We start from the raw sequence: 18165 nt of genomic DNA on the forward strand, positions 1-18165 counted from the left end.
TTTCTGGCACGCCCAGGCTCTCACTCCGTCCTCTGGGCTCTCTTGGTTTTTTTTTTTTTTCTTTTTTTTTTTTAATTTTTTAACATTTATTTATTATTGAGAGACAGAGAGAGACAGACTGTGAGCAGGAGAGGGGCAGAGAGAGAGAGAGAGGGAGACACAGAATCTGAAGCAGGCTCCAGGCTCTGAGCTGTCAGCACAGAGCCCGACGCGGGGCTGGAACTCATGAACCGCGAGATCACGACCCGAGCCGAAGTCGGACGCTTCACCACCCAGGCGCCCCTCTCTTGCCTTTTAAGGGCTGAGATGTTTACCACTTGTTCCGTCCCTGACAACAAGTATTTCCTGGTCTGCTAACTCCTTAAATAAAGCAACCTTGCATGTCTGTTTATCTGCTGAAACACTCTGGAGTCAAGAAATGTAATGAACTGTTTCTGCAGTAAAAGTGTATGCCAGGAGCTGTGAGGCAGAGCAACTGTATGGCATTTCATACTTTGGCCCAAATAAAAGGTCCACACAGGCAACCCTTTCACAGGCAAGACCCCATCACTCAACCCCAGTCATCAGCTCTGTCTTCCCTTATGATGTGCAACATTTGCAACACCCAGCCCCGGCGAGCTGGGCCACACTTCTCTTTAGGATTCATCCTTAATGCGAGACGGGCTTTCCTAGGTCATGACTCCTTGAGCTCTCCGGTCCTCTATCACCTCTTCCATTCCCTGTCGCCTCCGCGAAGCCCGTCTCCTTTCCCTATGCTGGCGGGAAGAGAAGGAACACGAGATCTTCCACAAACACCATGCACGGCTCCCTCTACTGTTAGTTCCGTGACACCCACTCACCCACCCGTCCGGGGTCCCCGCCAAGCACACGCCTAAGGAGGAGCCACTTCCCACGGCACAGCCATCTCCCGGAGCTGGCCCGAGAAGTGCGCTGCCCACGGCCCTGGTCCACAGTCTCTCTGATGTCACAGATAGCAGAAAGTCTCTGTATTTCTCACATACTCTGAAAAGGCTTGGAAAAGCAAGCTCCCTCAAAACCGAATGCTCGTTCACAGTCTAGAAGTTTCTACAGAATTCAGGACAGAAAGCCCATGAGTATTTCCTTCTTCATTTTCAGTCCTCAGCTACTCTTTAAAACACTTCGGTGCTTGTCCTCCTCCGATGTGCTATGCATGTGCTGGGGCAGAATACTTGAGATACACGGCTTGCGGAAAGTTGTCTGGTTTCAGACAACCCCTTTGATTTACGACCCTGTGGCTAAATCAGTGCAGGATTTTGGCGAAAGACCAATTCCATTTGCTTACAAGTCTGATCCTGAGGCTCTGGCGTTTCCCGGGCAATCATTTGCTTTTAATTACTATTTGATTCTACCACTGAAAGAATTCGGCTGGCTAACCCTTCAACTGCACAAAAAATCTAGGCAGAGGGTGACAGCTGCCCTGATGTTAAGCTCAGTTCAGGCAAAGCCTCTTCTTTCAGGGTTATTTTATGCAGTCCTGATTTTTCGTAGCGAAGGGTAGCCAATTTCATCCTGAAAGAATCCTCCCGGCACACCTGATTCTCTTCAAAGGCAATGTATTTGCCAAAGGATTCTGAACCTCACAGCAAAGCTGTATAAAGCTTAGAAAAACAAGTTGATTTAAAGTTTCTATTTTTACACGGTGTCCCGTTTCCAGAGGGGCTGAGACTAGTGGTTTCAAACTCAATTTAGCATTTACACTAATTTTCAGCCAGGTCTCTACGGACCGGCAATTAGGGGGAGGCAAAGAGTTCAAAGAGGCGGGTGGCGGGGGGAGTGCGGTCTCTCCGGATGTGCTCCCAGCCCTCCTCCTTCCCGTTCCCAGCGGGTGAGGCGACCCGCCACTGGCCAGCAGGCAGGGAGCACCTGGGGCTTTGCCTGCACCGAGTCTGGAAAGGCACCAATGGCCAAGTCCGTTTATTCTTCTCGTAGCTGTCCTGGGGAAGGATCTAAAAACTTCCTGAGGACCTGGCGGCATGCTGCAGGCCAAGACGTTCAACGCCAGGGACAACAAGAGAAGAATGGGCCCTTTCAGCTCCCAGAGCCACACAGACCTCACTGGCCTTCGAAGGACGCCCCTGGCCACGCGGGCTGGCAGTCAAGGCGGTGGACAGGGCGCATCGGCCCTGGACGCCTGCCTGGGTCCTCCTCCCAGCCCTGCTGCCATCTTTAGCTGTGGCCACTGCACTCCTCTGAGCCTCAGGGTCCTAACTTTCCTAATTCCTTGTAAGTTTGCATGGTGATTCTGTTTAGATAATACGGGTTCATGGCACAAACTGCAAAAGGTACAAAAAGGTATACAGTGTTGAGGCTCCGTCCAACTGTCCTCCAACTGTTCCCTTCCCCGGAGACGATCATTTTGTTTCTCACGTCCCCTTCCAGAAATACTGCCCCCTCTGTAAGCTTATCTTGTTCTCCCTTCATTATTAGTTTTACACAGTGGTATCATACTGTTCATACTCTTCTATACTTCTTCTTCCTCCACCCCTTGCCCGTCCCCTTTCACCCTCCCCCTCCTCCTTCTTCTTAACAGTACGCCCAAGGTTCCTTCTACCTTTAAAATTTCTTAAATCAGGGCATTAGGATTGGGGCTTAAAGGATCTATGTCTTAAGAATCTGGGTAAATGTCCTCACGATTGCCTTAGCAGGGGAGGGAGCAGAAAATGGAAGGAGATGCTTCACAGTGAGTCATCATCAAACACCTGGAGGCCCGAGGTCAATGTCATCCCTCTAGGAGACACCAGCCCAGAAGGGCTACCTACTCCAGGAGTGGGGAGAAAGGAGCATTGGTGGAGGGCCCTTTCCAGATGGCGGGCAGCATTCTGCAGACCAATCCAATCGATTCTTATAGTCTTACCACTTTATAGAAGAAACATTAAGGCTTCAGAAGGTCAGATGACACAACCGACACCCCGCAGCTGATGGACACAGAAGAGGATTCCAGGATTGGCTACCACCCTCCAAAGTCCATATTCTCATCAATTTATCCAGACAGTGTTAAAAAAAAAAAAAAAAAAAAAAAAAAAGCATGTCTCCCACTTTTTTGTTTACAAAACTCCTAAGGTCAGCCTTACAACTGTCATCCTTAGTCCCTGTGCCAATGGTAATAACTCACAGTCAAGACACTTTTCCTCCAGGAACCACAAGTGTGTGCCTTTGCCCTCCCAACAGACAGGCTCTGTTCAGTGAGTCGACTGACAGCATGAGAAATCCCTCCTACAGGTCTGGGAAGGAGTGGGAGAGAATCTTGCAGAGCTGCAAGTCTTAGGAATACTGATTTTACCTGTCAGGCCTCCTGATGAGGCAGGCCACAAGTCCCACAGTGAATTCAGAGTGAGGGGGTAGAGGTAAGAAGAGAAAGGTGTTATGGTTAAATCTGTTTTTCTTTTCAGTCCTAAAAAGAGCCTCCATAGGCATCTGGAGCTGAGGGAAAGGAATCTGAACCTGAATGTGTGCAAGCTATCAGCCCAAGGTCAGGTGCAGACAGCAGAGCAACCAGACTCCAGCTTGGGCAGCTCCAGGGCTGCACCTGCCTCTTCCCGCAGCAATTCAGCCTCCTCCCTCGGACTCCCTCCTCCATATTCAGTTCCCTGCCTCACTGCTCCTGCCTCTTGGTTGTCTGTTGTTGAGCAGTGTCTCTGCTGGTGGGTGAGCAGGCCACGAAAAGGACTCTCTGTGCATAGCAGATCTTCATAAAGCTTCAGAGTGGGACCCGGTTGGCGCTCTTGGCTTGCATAAGGTTTCTGGATTATCTGTGGGCCATTTTGATTCATGACATTCTTACCTCTCATTCCATAGATAGGTGAAGAGTTGGCTAGATTGTACTCAAAGAAAGCCAAATGTTTGGAGGAAAGCTCCTTTCCCTGCTGCTCTCTCACACCAGAGATATCAAGAGCAGTTCTATTCATAGGGCAGCAGGTGGCTCAGTTGGTTAAACGTCCGACTCTTGACTTCACCTCAGGTAATGATCTCACGGTTTGAGAGTTCGAGCCCCACATTGGGCTCTGTGCTGCCAGCATGGAGCCTGCTTGGGACTCTCTCTTCCCCTACCTCTCTCTGGCCACTCCACTCACATGCTCTCTCTCTCAAACTAAACAAACATTAAAAATAAAAAGGAGGGAAGTGCTGTTTAGCAGCAGCATTCAGCACCGCCTCTGGATGACACTTCCGCCTGGAAGGGTCCCACGATGGTACTGGGAGCCCGTGACTCCTAAAAATCTCCCCAGAAACCGCACCCGTGCCCAGGTGCCACTGTCCTCTGGATGCCTTTGTGTGATGTGCGTTTGGGTGGAGCTTCAGCTTCTCAGCTCCTCCCCCATCCTGAGGGGTGCTGGGGGATCCCAGGCAGATACTGGGACGAAGGCAGGCAGGAAAGGCCACCCTCTCCCTCACTGCCCTAACTCACTTCTTCCTCCTCAGTGCGTCTGGCACCTTACGGCAGGACACAGTCAAGCCGTGAGCCCAGGGAGCGCTGGGTCTGGGGCCCTGGGCCCTCCCTCTGGCTTCACCTCACACGTGGGGACGGTCCCTGGTGAGACGCATCTAGAGGAAGCAGCCTCCGCCAAGTGGGCTTCCTCAGCAGATTTCCCACAATTATAATAAAGGCGACTTTCATTACAGGAGCTCACAGTAACACAGATAAATAGAAGATAACACCAAGTGGTCTTTGGCAGGGAAAGTACTCTGGGATATCTCTACCAGTCATAAATGAACTCAAAGGACTAAGAAAAAAAAAAAAGATGAAAAATAATGAGTAAACTGTCAAACAGAAGTCAAATGAGGCCCCTCATTTAGAAAATCATTGTTCTAGAGAAGATTCCACAGAAGCCAATCTGATGCAGGGGAGCACTGGAGAAATCTCCCCTGGCACCCTCTCTGCACTCTGCACCCCCTCCCTATCTAGAGCTTCCCCAACTTCTGCGGTGGAAACGATCATGTTACAGGCTGACACGGATTCTGAGCCCATGGGAAGGAAATGCTTTGTGAATTCCAAATATAATTACTGGACTATCATTCAAGAAAAGAACATTATAAGGTTTTAATTGTTTCCTGCCCCCCTCCATCCTCCCTGGTGATTACAGTGACTTTACATTTCACTTAGTCGAATGGAAAGAATGTGGGGTCTGGAGAAAGAGGGCTGGGTTCAAGTTCCAGTGCGGAACCTCCCTAACTGGGTGACCTGGGGCAAAAGACAACCCCTTGAATCTCTGCTGCCTCTCCCCTCAGCCCAATAGGGTGGCGACATCTGCCTCAAGGGGTCGTTGTGAAGACTGACAGCAGTAACGTGGGTGGGTGTAAGACCACAGCCTTACAAGAGCCCTGTCGCTTTCCCTCAGGCACCCCTCCGCCTCCTCCAGGGCTGGGATCATTGCTGTCGTTGTCTCTCCCAAGTGTGGTTATAACATCTCCGAATTCCCTTTATGCTTTCCTCTTAGAATCAAAGAAGATATTCCTGGAGGGTTAGAGCTAAACAGAGCCTTACGAATCTTCTAGAACAACCACCCCAGGAACCCCTAGCACACCAACCCCACTACCACCACCCACGTCAACAGGAAAACCACAGCCCCTGGCCGCAGAGCAAGGTGGTGGCCCAGCCAGGTCTCCTGCTTCTGCTGCACGTGCCTCCCCGTGCAGCCCTCCACATCTCCCCCATGACGCCGGGTGCTTCCTCTCACGGGGCGCTTTGGGCCCCACTGACACGTCTCCCTGCGGGCCACTCATCTTACTTAATAAAGAACAAACAGCCCGCAGGCCGGGAGGGCGGTCAGCTGCAGGGTACCTTGGCATTCTGCAGCGGGGGCTGGTAACTGGACGGCCGATAGAACATCCTCTGCGAGGCGTCGGTGTGGATGTCCCCGAGGAAGAGCTCCTCCACCAGGCGGTCCAGGTTGTGCTGGAGGTACTGCTTCTCCACGCGGATGAGCTGCAGCTCGTGCATGGCGAAGTTCACGGCCTTGGTGCACTCGCAGCCATTCTCTTCTCGCCACAGGTCGTAGGGCACGTCCTGCACCCAGGGGCCCCCGGCGGGCACGAAGCCGGGGCACGTGCGGTTCACCAGCTGGCTGAGCCTCTCGGCGACGGCCTCCGTGTGGCAGACGACCTGCACATTGTGCAGCTGGTAGTCAGCCTCAGTGCCCCCGCGGATGATCCAGGAGGCCTGGCGCAGGCGGACCTTGCCCCGGATGACGAGAGTGTAGGTGGGGCTCGTGCACCTGTTGCCGCCATAATAGAACTGGTAGGCCTTGAAGGTGTTGTTGTGGTAGAATCTGTAGGACCTTGTGATGAACTCTGGGCCCGACCTCACTTCACAGCTGGAGGAGAAAAGGGGAAGGAAGGCATTTTAAAACGCAAAGGCATGCGGAACAGATTCGTTGCCCTGTCAAGAAATCATGGTCATGATAACAAACGTTTCCTCGGCCGGACATTACTCTCTGCCTTCAGAGACACCAATTCATTGAATTCTCACAACAACCTCTGAGTAAAGTAGTATTGTTTCCATTTTACAGCTGGAGAAACCAAGGCACAAGAGATTAGGGAATGTGCCCCAGGCTCCAAAACCAGCCAGTAGCAGGAGCAGACCAGGAATCCAGGCAGTCTGGCTGCAGGTCTGTGTTCCTAACCTCTCTACACCACATTCTTTCATTCATTTTATGAACAAGCCAGGAGAGCCCAGTCCTGCCAGCCTCACTTCCACCTGGGGGCCTGACTGCAGAGAAGTGTCTTCCTTTCTGGTGGGACGAGGGAAGAGTATAGTGCTGGCCTATGAAGGAAGTATCCTTATGCTAGTGCAAAAATGGTTGATTTCCTGAACAATTCCCTTTTATGGACCTTGTCTAGAGCAGGCAGGTGCTGGATGTCTGTCATCCTGAAATGGAATCCAGTCTGGGGAGAAGTCACTTAGAGGCACTTGCACATTTACCCTCCCATCTAGTGAAAATTAATTTTCCCTCTCCTGGAAAAACAAAGGGTCCATTAGTGAAAAAGCAAAGCTAACATAACAACAGATATAAGGGTCCCTTCCGTCTGTGCTGACAAAATGACAATGACAAAATGGTTTTATGCTGTGGCTTTAGATAAATGCTGGGTTCCTAGGCCAGAAATACTTGGATGAGGTCTACAGGGCACAAATGGCTCACAGGAACTGATCACCGCTGTACCTGTGGCCAGTTCCCGTCTCTGCAGCACAGCCCGCATCAGAGAAATGCTGGAGAGTTTCTTCAACACATCGGCCAAAGAGCCAAAGACTCTGTCCTCTGTAACCCTCTGCTAGATCCCACTCTCAGTTATATCATGACTTACATGTCATCAGTTTTGACCTTATAAATCTGCTCCAATCTGTGATATGTGTATATATATATATATATATATATATATACGTATACACACACACATATATATATTTTCATATATATATATACATACCCACAACGTAATATCAGAACTCAATGTGATACACAATATATCATATATCATGTTATATCTATAGTATTTACTATATATTATTTATAATAATTTTGGTTTGAGCAGATCCAGCATCGCTAAATCAAGCAGTGGGGCTGAAATCTCAAAGGCCCGTGCTTCTCAAAATTGCTAACATTTCCTTTTTTCAGCTCACACACTGGAGAGAGGTAAACATTACTCCAAGCGGGCAACTTCCTCTGGGGAGGGCAGTCAGTGAACGTCCGATGAGGGTGCATGCACAGAAGGCACTCAGAGGAACTCGGCAGAGTCTGCAGAGAAGGCTTGGAAGGAGACAGACGTAAGGCTCCTCCCCCCTAGGAAGGAGGCTCCCTTTGGCGTGAGTGGTAAATGCAGTTTAACTGCTCATCTGGGCACTGGTGGTGGTGTGCCTCGGGGGGCTCCGGAGCTCGGCGCTCTGAGCATCTCAAGTCCTCCACGCTCCACGGACCCACCACCTCCCTCACCTAGGCCTCCTCGCCGCTAGATGCACCTGCTGCGTCTTTTAATTGGTCAACCTCACATCACTTTTCTACCACTCAGCCAGGGTGCCTCGTATGAAAGCATGGTCTTTGCTGCAAACTCGTCAAAGACCTTCCAGTTCTCCTCTTGGATGGTAAGTCCAGTTCGGACAGACGTGCTCTGGCTGGCCTTGCCCGCCTCAGGAGCCTCCTCTGGAGCTGTTCTCCCCAGATCAGACACCCAGGTTTACTGCACCTCAGCTACAAGGATTCTGGGTCAGTTGTTTCTCCAACCCAGCCTTTGCTAGTTCTTCCAGATGGAAAGCTCTTCCCTGGGTCTTTGCACAGCTAACGACATCCCAGCTCAAGTGTCCTCTCCTTCGGTAGCCTTTCCTGACCCCACCCCCATCCTAAAATAAGGTCCCTGGTATTCCCCTTTAGCACCTGTTGTTTTTTTCCCTCTTCATAGCACTTCTTTGTATGTTTATTTGAAAAATTCCTGAAGACAGGGACCATGTCTTGTTTTGTTCACTGCTATGTACACAAAATCTAGAACAGTACTTGGCACACGGTAAATAGTTGTGCAATCAATAAATATTTTTTTTGAATAAAATGATAAATTACTAAAAGCACATCGCGTTCAGGCTGTGCAAATATTTACCATCTCCTTATTTTAAGAAACCCCATCTTTAGAAAAAAATAAAACCTCTGGGTCTTCATCATCTTATAAAATTCCTTTTTTGTCTTCTCTGTGTGCATTTGATCCCTCCCCAAGGTACCTGGAGGCTGCAAGGGAGAAGCGATTAGATCCCAGAGTGAGCCTTGTTAATTCTCAACAATTTAATGGGTAGGGGAAAAACTGCAGGTCTGCCTCTAGGCTATTTTTAAAAGCTCTAATGGAAGATAAGCCAGACCTCAAACTGGGATAAATCTCAGCTCTGCAACCTGGAAAAGAGTCCAAGATCTACGCCCTGGCTAGTAGAGGTAGCCTGAGTACTTTTTCACGTACTCTTAGAACCCTGAAGCCGTATATTAAATTACCAGAATATGGCTAGAATATTTAGACCATCAGAACCTTGCAAGTCATGTTTCAGGGTTGGTGAAACACAGACTCCTAATTTCACTTGCTAATGGTTTCTTTTCATACACGAGTGGTCCCACAGACTTCGGTAAACAAGGACCCATTCACTCACACCCCTTGGTTAACAGTGGTACATCTCTGCTTTAGCTAAGATTTCTACAGTACTTAGCTCTGTTTCTTTACCAACCAGAGTTTCAAAGTGTTGCTTGGCTTTTAGTTAGAACTTAGGTAACACATACACCATTGCAGATAGGATAGAGTCTCTGTGCATCTGAGAAACCCTAAGAAAGGCCTTCCATAGACGTTGTGCATTCTGGTCCCTCCCTGGCCCGGCCCAGCCCTGGCCCTCTTACCCAGTGGACACCCAGTGGCCCTCGATCGCTGGTGGCATCTGCACAGTGATCCTGGCGCCATTGTGGAGATGTTTGAGCATGTGATGGCACTGTGATTCCTTGAAAGCCCTCCAGGCACTTTTCTCTAAAGATCTGGGATGGGATCTGCTGTCAGGATGAAGGAGGGCAGAACCCTCTCCCAGCCCTGAAAGAGAAAAGTGGAAGTTCGCTGAAAGGAGAGCTTGCAGCAGACAGGAAGGAGTCAGGCTGAGGAACTGCTCCTTGGCCGGAAATCACTGCCAGTGGGAAATGCACTCCTACCCCGCCATGCTTATCACTGTCTCTGTTCTCGTGGAGTTCACATCTCAAAGGCAGAGGTGTCCCTGAAGACCGTTTCCCAGGTGGGAAAGCCGAGGCCCGTGGAGACAACACGGACTCACGGGAGGTCTCTTGGCTAGTTCCTGGCAAAGCCTGAGCTCAAATCCATGCATCTGTGAAGCAGCAAATAAGGTCATGCATCCAAACGAGCAGCTTACAGTGCAGGCAAATGAACGTAACAGGGACTGAAGAGAGAAAGGAACATGTCCCAAGGGAGGAGTAAGAAAGGGGTCGTGCAGGGACACATTTAGGGGAGGAGGGGGAAGAGTGTGGAGATCAGCCTCAGTGGAAAGGGAAAGGGAATTGTGATGGAGGGGGGAAAGGCCCAGGCACAACTCGGATGGACTCCCATCAGACATGTGCTCCCTGGCTTGGCTCCCAGCCGTTCCCGCCAAGCCTTCCACCCTCTGGTTCTGTCTCTGGATGGACACCCTCCACGGGGCTGCCCATCAGTCGGGTCTAAGTCATATTACCTGCCCTACAGTGGGGAAGTGTGGGACACTTTCCCCCAGTTACCTTCCCACTCCAACTCTTCACACCCACAAAGTCGGTGACAATACAGGGTTCTGATAAGAATAACTACAAGAAGACTGTACATTTTTATTTCCCACGGGTAAAGGGATATTAGGACTAAGTTTGTCTTCAGGATAAGTGGTTTATGTTGCCGGACACTTAACCATGCAAAAGAGCCACCAGCCCCACGTTCAGAATAAAGCCATGCTGGCAAATGAAGTTATACTCTGAAAACCCATTGTTTTGAGATTCACTCCTGAAGTAATTAACACATTAATACGACTTCATCGTGGACCTACTAAATACTCAGCACCTTGTTAGCAAACCCCCCCCACCCCGCCCCGCAAAACACCAGTTAGACAAATGTATAAAAACAAAATAGAAATATACACGAAATAAATAAAATGCATCTGTTAGAATGCTACCTATGAGGGGGCAAGCATATATTTTTTAATCAACACCTTAATAACTTCATAGAGAAACCATGGCTTACAAGAGAAAATTTAACTTAATTTAAAAATGAAACGTTAGGGGCGCCTGGGTGGCGCAGTCGGTTAAGCGTCCGACTTCAACCAGGTCACGATCTCGCGGTCCGTGAGTTCGAGCCCCGCGTCGGGCTCTGGACTGATGGCTCAGAGCCTGGAGCCTGTTTCCGATTCTGTGTCTCTCTCTCTCTCTGCCCCTCCCCCGTTCATGCTCTCTCTCTGTCCCAAAAATAAATAAACGTTGAAAAAAAAAAATTAAAAAAAAAAAAAAAAAGAAACGTTAGACCCAGAATATGGTGACTTACAGCAACATGATGAAATCTACTGGGGAAACTCAGACCCACAGGTTGATAACATTCAGATATTTGTAAAATATTCAGATTTTCAGATATTTGCCATGATTCAGAGGGCTGAACGAATCCTTTGTGGAAAGTCCTTGGTACTGAGAAGACAGCAGTCTCCACGTGGGAAGTCTGGGGCTTTCCTCTGAGCAACATGCTGGCCGTGGGCTAGAGCAGGGATTATTCTTATGTATCTTAAATGAAGCGAACAGGGAACGAGGCAGAGACACCTATGGGTACAATTCAACTAAATGACAAGTGTGAAAAAAGATTCTAAAACGAGATGATGGTGCTGTGTTCAAATGGCAATGCAACCTCACCACCAACCCCGTGTCACCCAGCCAGGTGATTGGGACCCCAGCCAGAATGAGAGAAACACTGAAATCCGAAATCCACGTTGGGCGGTGTCGATGCTCGTGGCTGTTCCATGAGGACCTTCTTTCCCGTGGCCCCTGCTTCCAGGGAGGAAGGAAGAGTGGCATTTCTCGGTACCCTTTCTGCCTCCCTCATTCACCCTTCCCCAGTGAAGCCCGGTGCAGGATGGAGAAGGAAACAAGTGTGTGTGACCACGCCCTCTTCTCTTTCTTTGCCAAACTGGCCTGTTTTCAAAATATAGTTCACCCTTGAACATGTTATATGTTTTATGTACTGTATTCTTACAATAAGGCAATCTAGAGAAAAGAAAATGTTCTCAAGAAAATCATAAGAGAAAATAAATTTATAGCACTGTAGTGTCTTTATTGAAAAAAAAAAAAAAATAGTCCACATGTAAGTGGACCCACTCAGTTCAAACCTGTGTTGTTCAAGAGTCAACTGCTCGTGTATCTTGATCAGCTCCCACACTCGCCACGTAGTAAGGACCCCACCCCTTCCGATGTTTGACTGTGGCACTAGGCCAGGTGGAAAGTCTGAAAACTTCAGGGGTGAACTGTTAGCAATCCTATCCTGGCCATCATCTATACGGTATCTTCTGATTTTTATCACAATCCTCATGTTTTCATGTCTTCATCTGTCTGAGACCTCTGTTGATCTGTCAGTTGGCTTTGAACTAGAGGAGGGAGAGGGGATACTATGGACTATACCCCCCACCAATCCCAAGAGCTGTAATTATCCTGATGATGGGAAGCATTTCCTGAATTCCCTGTTAGGCAATCAAGAAATGAGAGACAGTACAGCTTGCTGTCTCTGGTGGGTCAATGGACTGTGTGATCAATTACAATGTTAATTCAAGTTACAAAGCAGTGGGAGTTGGGGAAGGCTCTGCTTTAAATGCGACACTAAACATTTAGTAAAGAACCATCAGCTCGCTATCCACCAAGCTATGTTCTAAAATTCGATTTGTAAGCCCCTTTATACCCCGCAACTGTTTTCCCGTAAAGATGACGAAAGCCGGGAGGATAGTGGGTATGGGCGAAATATCTGGAGCTAGGCTGCGTGAGTTTGAAACTGGATCTGCCACTTAAAGGATTTCTCTGAATCTAAGACGTCAAGGATTGTTAAGATGCATCATTATTTTACTACTAGTGACAAAACACTTGCATTTAAATGAGGACACGATGCCTGAACTACAGTCCCGAGATACCCCGAATCAGAGTAGCATTTGCTACTCTGACATCGCTTTTATCTGTTCCAAGAGATTTGACAATGTCTCTTGCCTCCGGCTGCAATGCTTCACACGTGACAGGCAATATGTTTGCTTTGCAAGGATCTCAACAGCAAAACAACAAACACAGCCACACCGTTTTGTGGGTGTCTTCCTTTCCAGGTAATTGATCACTGCTAACATGAGAAAATACAGAATTGCAGTTATTCTTCCAGTGATAAGTATTTGCCTCATTGATGTCACACTAACGCTCTGCTGCTCTATTATGAGGCCACTCCAATTTTCACAGTGGTTTTTCTTTTCAGCGCAAAGAGTGTAATTTATCAGTAAGTTACGCAGAAAGCAACCAAGCATGCAGGGCTCAAACGTTTACTCTACTTTCAAAACCAACCTGTCTGCAACTAATCCATAGACATGGAGTCACAAGGACACACATAAGGGAAGTGATGGGATGACAGTGTGTGCCACTATGTCCAGGTTCACAGAGGCAAAGGCCGTATCACCCCCTGACTGCTCCCGGCAGGCTAACAGGGACTGGAACCCCCATCGACCATAAGATGCATATCCACTGCAGAGATCTTAAAATGGGAAGAAAATGTGTTTCTCACAATCGATGAAACACACCATTAGCACTGTGACCTTAAACAAATGACTTAACCTCGCCAAGCTTCTGTGTACTCATCTGTAAAAAGGGGGATAACACTACCCATCTCTTAGGGCTGGTCTCAGGATTATCGGAGACTGTCTTCCTTAGCACAGGCACATAGTTCTCATTAAATGCGTTATTATTTTAAATAACGATTAGGCTCTTAGACTGCCCTCAAAAAGTCCATTCTAACTAATAGAACAGCTAAAATAATGGGAAAAGTCATCCAGAGCCCGGCCCCTCTGGGCTCTGAGAATGACACGGGGCTCCCCAGCAAAGTTAACTGGTGACCCTGATGCAGAAGAAGGTGGGACCCAAAGCACCGGGCTCTGTGGTTGTTGACGAGTTCTACTCAGTTTAACAAATACCTATTCACTCTTACTTTGTGTATTTCAGGAGCTGGAAGCATGACCAAGAATGAAGGTAAGTTTTTCTGACCTTGAGGCTCTTAAGGACTCATTGGCCTGGATGTCAAAGAACAAGGGTGGAGATGATGAAGGAGGGCTCTGGGAAGGAAGCTGGGAGTTCAAAGGCAGAGGAAGAGGGAGTGGTGGTCAGGATTTGCATGGATCCTTCATAAGGCCAGTCACACAGGAAGGGAGCCTACAGTGATGCTTTCTAACCGAGGGTGGAAGAAATAAAACCCCAGAACCGCCAACACACAAACCATTTGAAAGCAGGCAAAAGATCATTACATCACTTGGGTTTCTAGAGACATATCTCCACTTGGCCATCGCTCTCATCAGACAAGGAGTAAAGCTCACAGACCCAGCAAGGCTGTCAGGGGAGGAGAGTGGTAGTGTGAGCAGCCAGATGGAGAAGAACTCTTCAGTTAGCACAGCTTCTCAGCACACAGTAAGTTAGGGTTTGCACTTGTGGTTGATGCTATATTTTTAGTGTAGAAAAAATGGGATTTGTTCCCTTTCTATCTTTGCCCTTTGAAGTACCCACCACCTTGGTTACCATTAAGGAGCAAAATTAAATGGGTCACGTGAGGGGCGCCTGGGTGGCGCAGTCGGTTAAGCGTCCGACTTTGGCTCAGGTCATGATCTCACAGTCCGTGAGTTCGAGCCCCGCGTCGGGCTCTGGGCTGACGGCTCAGAGCCTGGAGCCTGCTTCAGATTCTGTGTCTCCCTCTCTCTCTGCCCCTCCCTCGTTCATGCTCTGTCTCTCTCTGTCTCAAAAATAAATAAACATTAAAAAAAAAAATGGGTCACGTGAAAGTAGGACCTGCTGTACGGTAGGAGAAACTCTTTGGTCTGCAGTCAACTGCCAACAGTGGTCTCCAACGTTTACTCGTTTTGTCTGGTGTGGAAACTCTGGGAGGCCTTCTCATGAGTGCTACTTCTATTAATTGGCTTAGAATTAAAAGGCCATTTGAAGCACCAAGTCTAGCTGCAATAGAGGTCAGGTATAATAGCTCTCCTTATCCCCCAAGACTTCCTCCTCTGTTTCAGCCGTGGTGTGCCCTCCAAGGAGACCAGCCTTACTAACCCAGGGACCCCTTTGCTCATTGTATCGCTCAGAGTATGTCAACTCCAATTTGGGACTGAAACTAGTAACTCATTCATCAGAATGAGAAACCATCAGAATGGTTCTGAAGGGCCAGGCTCTGTTCCAGGCACTGAAGCTACACACATTATGCCCTGAGGGAGTCTCAGTTGGGCCAGAAACCAGACCCCGAGTGGGCTTGTAGAGGGCCTCATAAGGACAGAGAGAGCAGTCTCTAAATTCATCCTTGGAGGGTTCATGGAGGGGCAGCCATGTCTCGAACACTGAACCAAAGTGGTCTAGGCAGAGTGTGCAGCCTATCCAAACATAAAGAGGCGGACAGGAGGGGATCACATAGGAGGAACTGGGGATAGACTCAGGGAGGGGGGACCACAGGGCGGCCCATGACAGAAGAGCAGAGAGGCAGGGCCGTGATCAAGAGTGTCATGGTCATATTGAGTGTGCATTTCACTGGAAAGGTGAAGAGAAACCATCAAAACACTTTAAGCTATGTCACAGCACAATAAGAATTCCAATTGGGGAAGATCACTTTTCCCATTTTCAGAGGGATGGGAAACAGATAGGAAAGAGGAAGATCCATTATGAAGCTTCTACTATGGGTCAGTGTATCGTCTGGTTCAGTGTATCATTTTTGCCTGAATAAATGAGAAGGGAACCACTCTGGACAAATAGCAGTAAATCTCTTTTGTAGTCTTGGGAGTTTTTTGTACTGGCCATCTCTTGCGTGTTGTAGAGAAGGTATATGAGAAGTTATAGTCAAAGAAAGGAAAGGGGGGGGAATGGAAGAAGGGAGAAAGGAAAATAGGAACCTATACTAATTTAGCACTACATCTGAAATAAAACTTGTGCAAAATATTTCGATGTCCTACTTTAATTTTAAATTGTGTAAGTCCGTCATCCTGGTACTTAGCAGTGTAGTAATCAAGGATGGTGACTATCATAATGGTTCCTGTCTGAGTATTCCTATTATTTATACTAAACGCACTTGTTATATATAATAACTTTTTAAAACCTCCACTTAATTGGATTACCTATGTAACTGGAAGTGTTGACTAATCACAATATCTAGTTGTTGAAAATTCTGCCATCGTGTGTTGAACGCAGTTGACATTTACGGTCTTTCTTTGATGATTTAGGTTCTCAAAGTGGCTCAAGGTCATTACTAGGAACATCAGTCCTTGTAGGATGGTACTTTGGATACAGAGATACTGGGGTGAACAGGTAATAACTCTGTTTAAGCCATGAAAGTTTTTTTTTTCCTCATTTTTTTTAATAAGACAAGAGTGACAAAGTCTGTGTGTGGGAATGCGGGTGCAAGTAACATCAACAATTTGGTTAACTGAGGATTCTAGACATTTTGGCTAATTGAGAAGACTAGCTCATTGGGTTCTCATTTATTAAGATTTCTGCTGCAAATGAATCCAAGGGAAAGAGCATCTCAAAGGATTAAAAACCAACACCCCTACAATAAGAAAGTGACTGTGAATTCAGTCCCAAAGGCAGCTTTGGGTGGGTCATGTAATATGTGCGTTTTATCTGTTTAAAAGTAAAAATTATAGTAATAATGGTAATAATAACTAAAGTCGATGGGTTATATAGATTGCCAGTCTGCGACACCAACTAAACTGGAAGCTCTCCACAGCATCATGCCCTGTCCGGCAGAGGTCCAAATCAGGAAAATGACTTCACCATAAAATGGTCTCCAGCATTGGGGGGGGGTCCCCTGGCCTGGGCTCAGATAAAATTATGATGGCAAATGCGTACTTCTTTCAAGTGAGCGTGGGGGAAAAAAGTAGATTCTGGAAGGAAATTATTCATCTATTGAAAAAAAATTAATTCCTGAAGGCTTTAGGATATAATTCTACAGATTACCATTTCTAGAGAACTAAATGAGACCCTGGAGCTCTGGAGGGTTTATTCACGTGTGTGCCTGTGTGTGTGTGTGTGTGCGCACATGCACACACACAAATAATTTACTCCCAGGGAATAAATCATTCTATACTAGTAATCCAAAATGACTGTAGAATGACCTTAACCACTATCATAATTGTAACAGTCTACTGTTCAGAGGCTGAAAACTCTCAATGATATCAATAAAAAAAACCATAGATTTCCCAAAATGAAGCATAGGGTTGACCACCTACACAGAGATTTACACCCTAAATACAAAGCATATGGGACCAGGTGACTGTTTATACCACCGAATTCACCAGATTATGCATTCAGAAAGCAGTTCTTGGCATAGTTTTCAGAGGGAATGAATATAGTACCTCTCCTACAGTCATCCATGGCAAAGCTTGTTCCTAAACCCATGGTGTTGTCAGGAAGCAAGCCAATCCAGGGACAGGGACCAAACAGAAGAGTGAAGGGTGGGGGTTTGGGGAGGAAGCAGGGGCTATTTGCATTTTGAAAGTCAATATTCATTCATTCACCAAGTAGCTGAGTGCCTACTACCTGAGAGGTTCTCTCTCAAGCATGGGACATTGTTTATAAATGAAAGGAAAGGTAGGTATACCCCAAGTCCAAATCGCCAACTTTTCAGTAACATATTAAAATTTCTGAATTTTCTAGATATATTCCAGAGTTTTTCACCTATCTAGATTGAGAACCCAAAGCTCCAAACTGCTTTACGTGTCGTAAAATGCAAAATTAGTGGGGAAGGAAACAATTTTCCAGCACACTGGGACTGAACTAATCTTTGATCAGGTCAGTCTTTAGAATATGTGGTTGAATGCTTCAAAAAAATTTCAAGAGCTAAATAAGCATAATGTGAAAATATTAACAATGGTTGTCTCTGGGTAGAGGGTTTTGAGCGATTCTTTTCTTGCTCATTTCGCATGCTCCTGTTTTCAATAACGTGACATATATTACTTGGATAACCAGAATGAGAAAGTATTCTCAAGTTAGAACTGGTGTGATATGTAAAAACCCAAAGCAGATAAAATGTGACTGATTAGATTAAATGAAGGTAATTACTTGGCCATGAAATTGCCCAGCCCAATTATATAAGCAGTCATTACCGTAAATGTATGCTTTACCCTGGATTCTGCTAGATAAGCCCCAGCACAGTTTTCCACGTGCTGGAATAAAAGCACGCACGCATTGCAGACAAACTGGATTTCACGACCGTGTGGGTAGCTGTGCCTACCAAACTCTTATCCCAAATTGTTTTTTGAGACAAAAGCTAAAAGAGCTGCTTTGCCAATCTTTAAGCCTTTTTATCTAAAGGATATTATATTATAATAAAGTCAAGATTTCAAATTCCTGGCTCCATTCAGCTGTCGTTGCAAAGGAGGTAATTTTCGATGTCCTTTTCTTCTAATGCCACAGTCCCCAG

General features: G+C 47.1%; 1 protein-coding gene across 1 annotated transcript in view; it reads right to left on the reverse strand.

Annotated features, from left to right (window-relative positions):
• The window catches only part of APCDD1 (APC down-regulated 1), a 34656-nt gene that overhangs the window by 11552 nt on the left and 4939 nt on the right, over positions 1-18165 (reverse strand). The window contains exons 2-3 of the mRNA XM_045459764.1: positions 9372-9555; positions 5798-6329 (exon numbers count right to left, since the gene is read on the reverse strand). Of these exons, the coding sequence (XP_045315720.1) occupies positions 5798-6329; positions 9372-9555 (716 nt within the window). The remainder of the gene's footprint in view (positions 1-5797; positions 6330-9371; positions 9556-18165) is intronic.

Source organism: Leopardus geoffroyi, chromosome D3 (genome assembly GCF_018350155.1).
Source record: "Leopardus geoffroyi isolate Oge1 chromosome D3, O.geoffroyi_Oge1_pat1.0, whole genome shotgun sequence".
Classification (NCBI taxonomy): Eukaryota; Metazoa; Chordata; class Mammalia; order Carnivora; family Felidae; genus Leopardus; species Leopardus geoffroyi.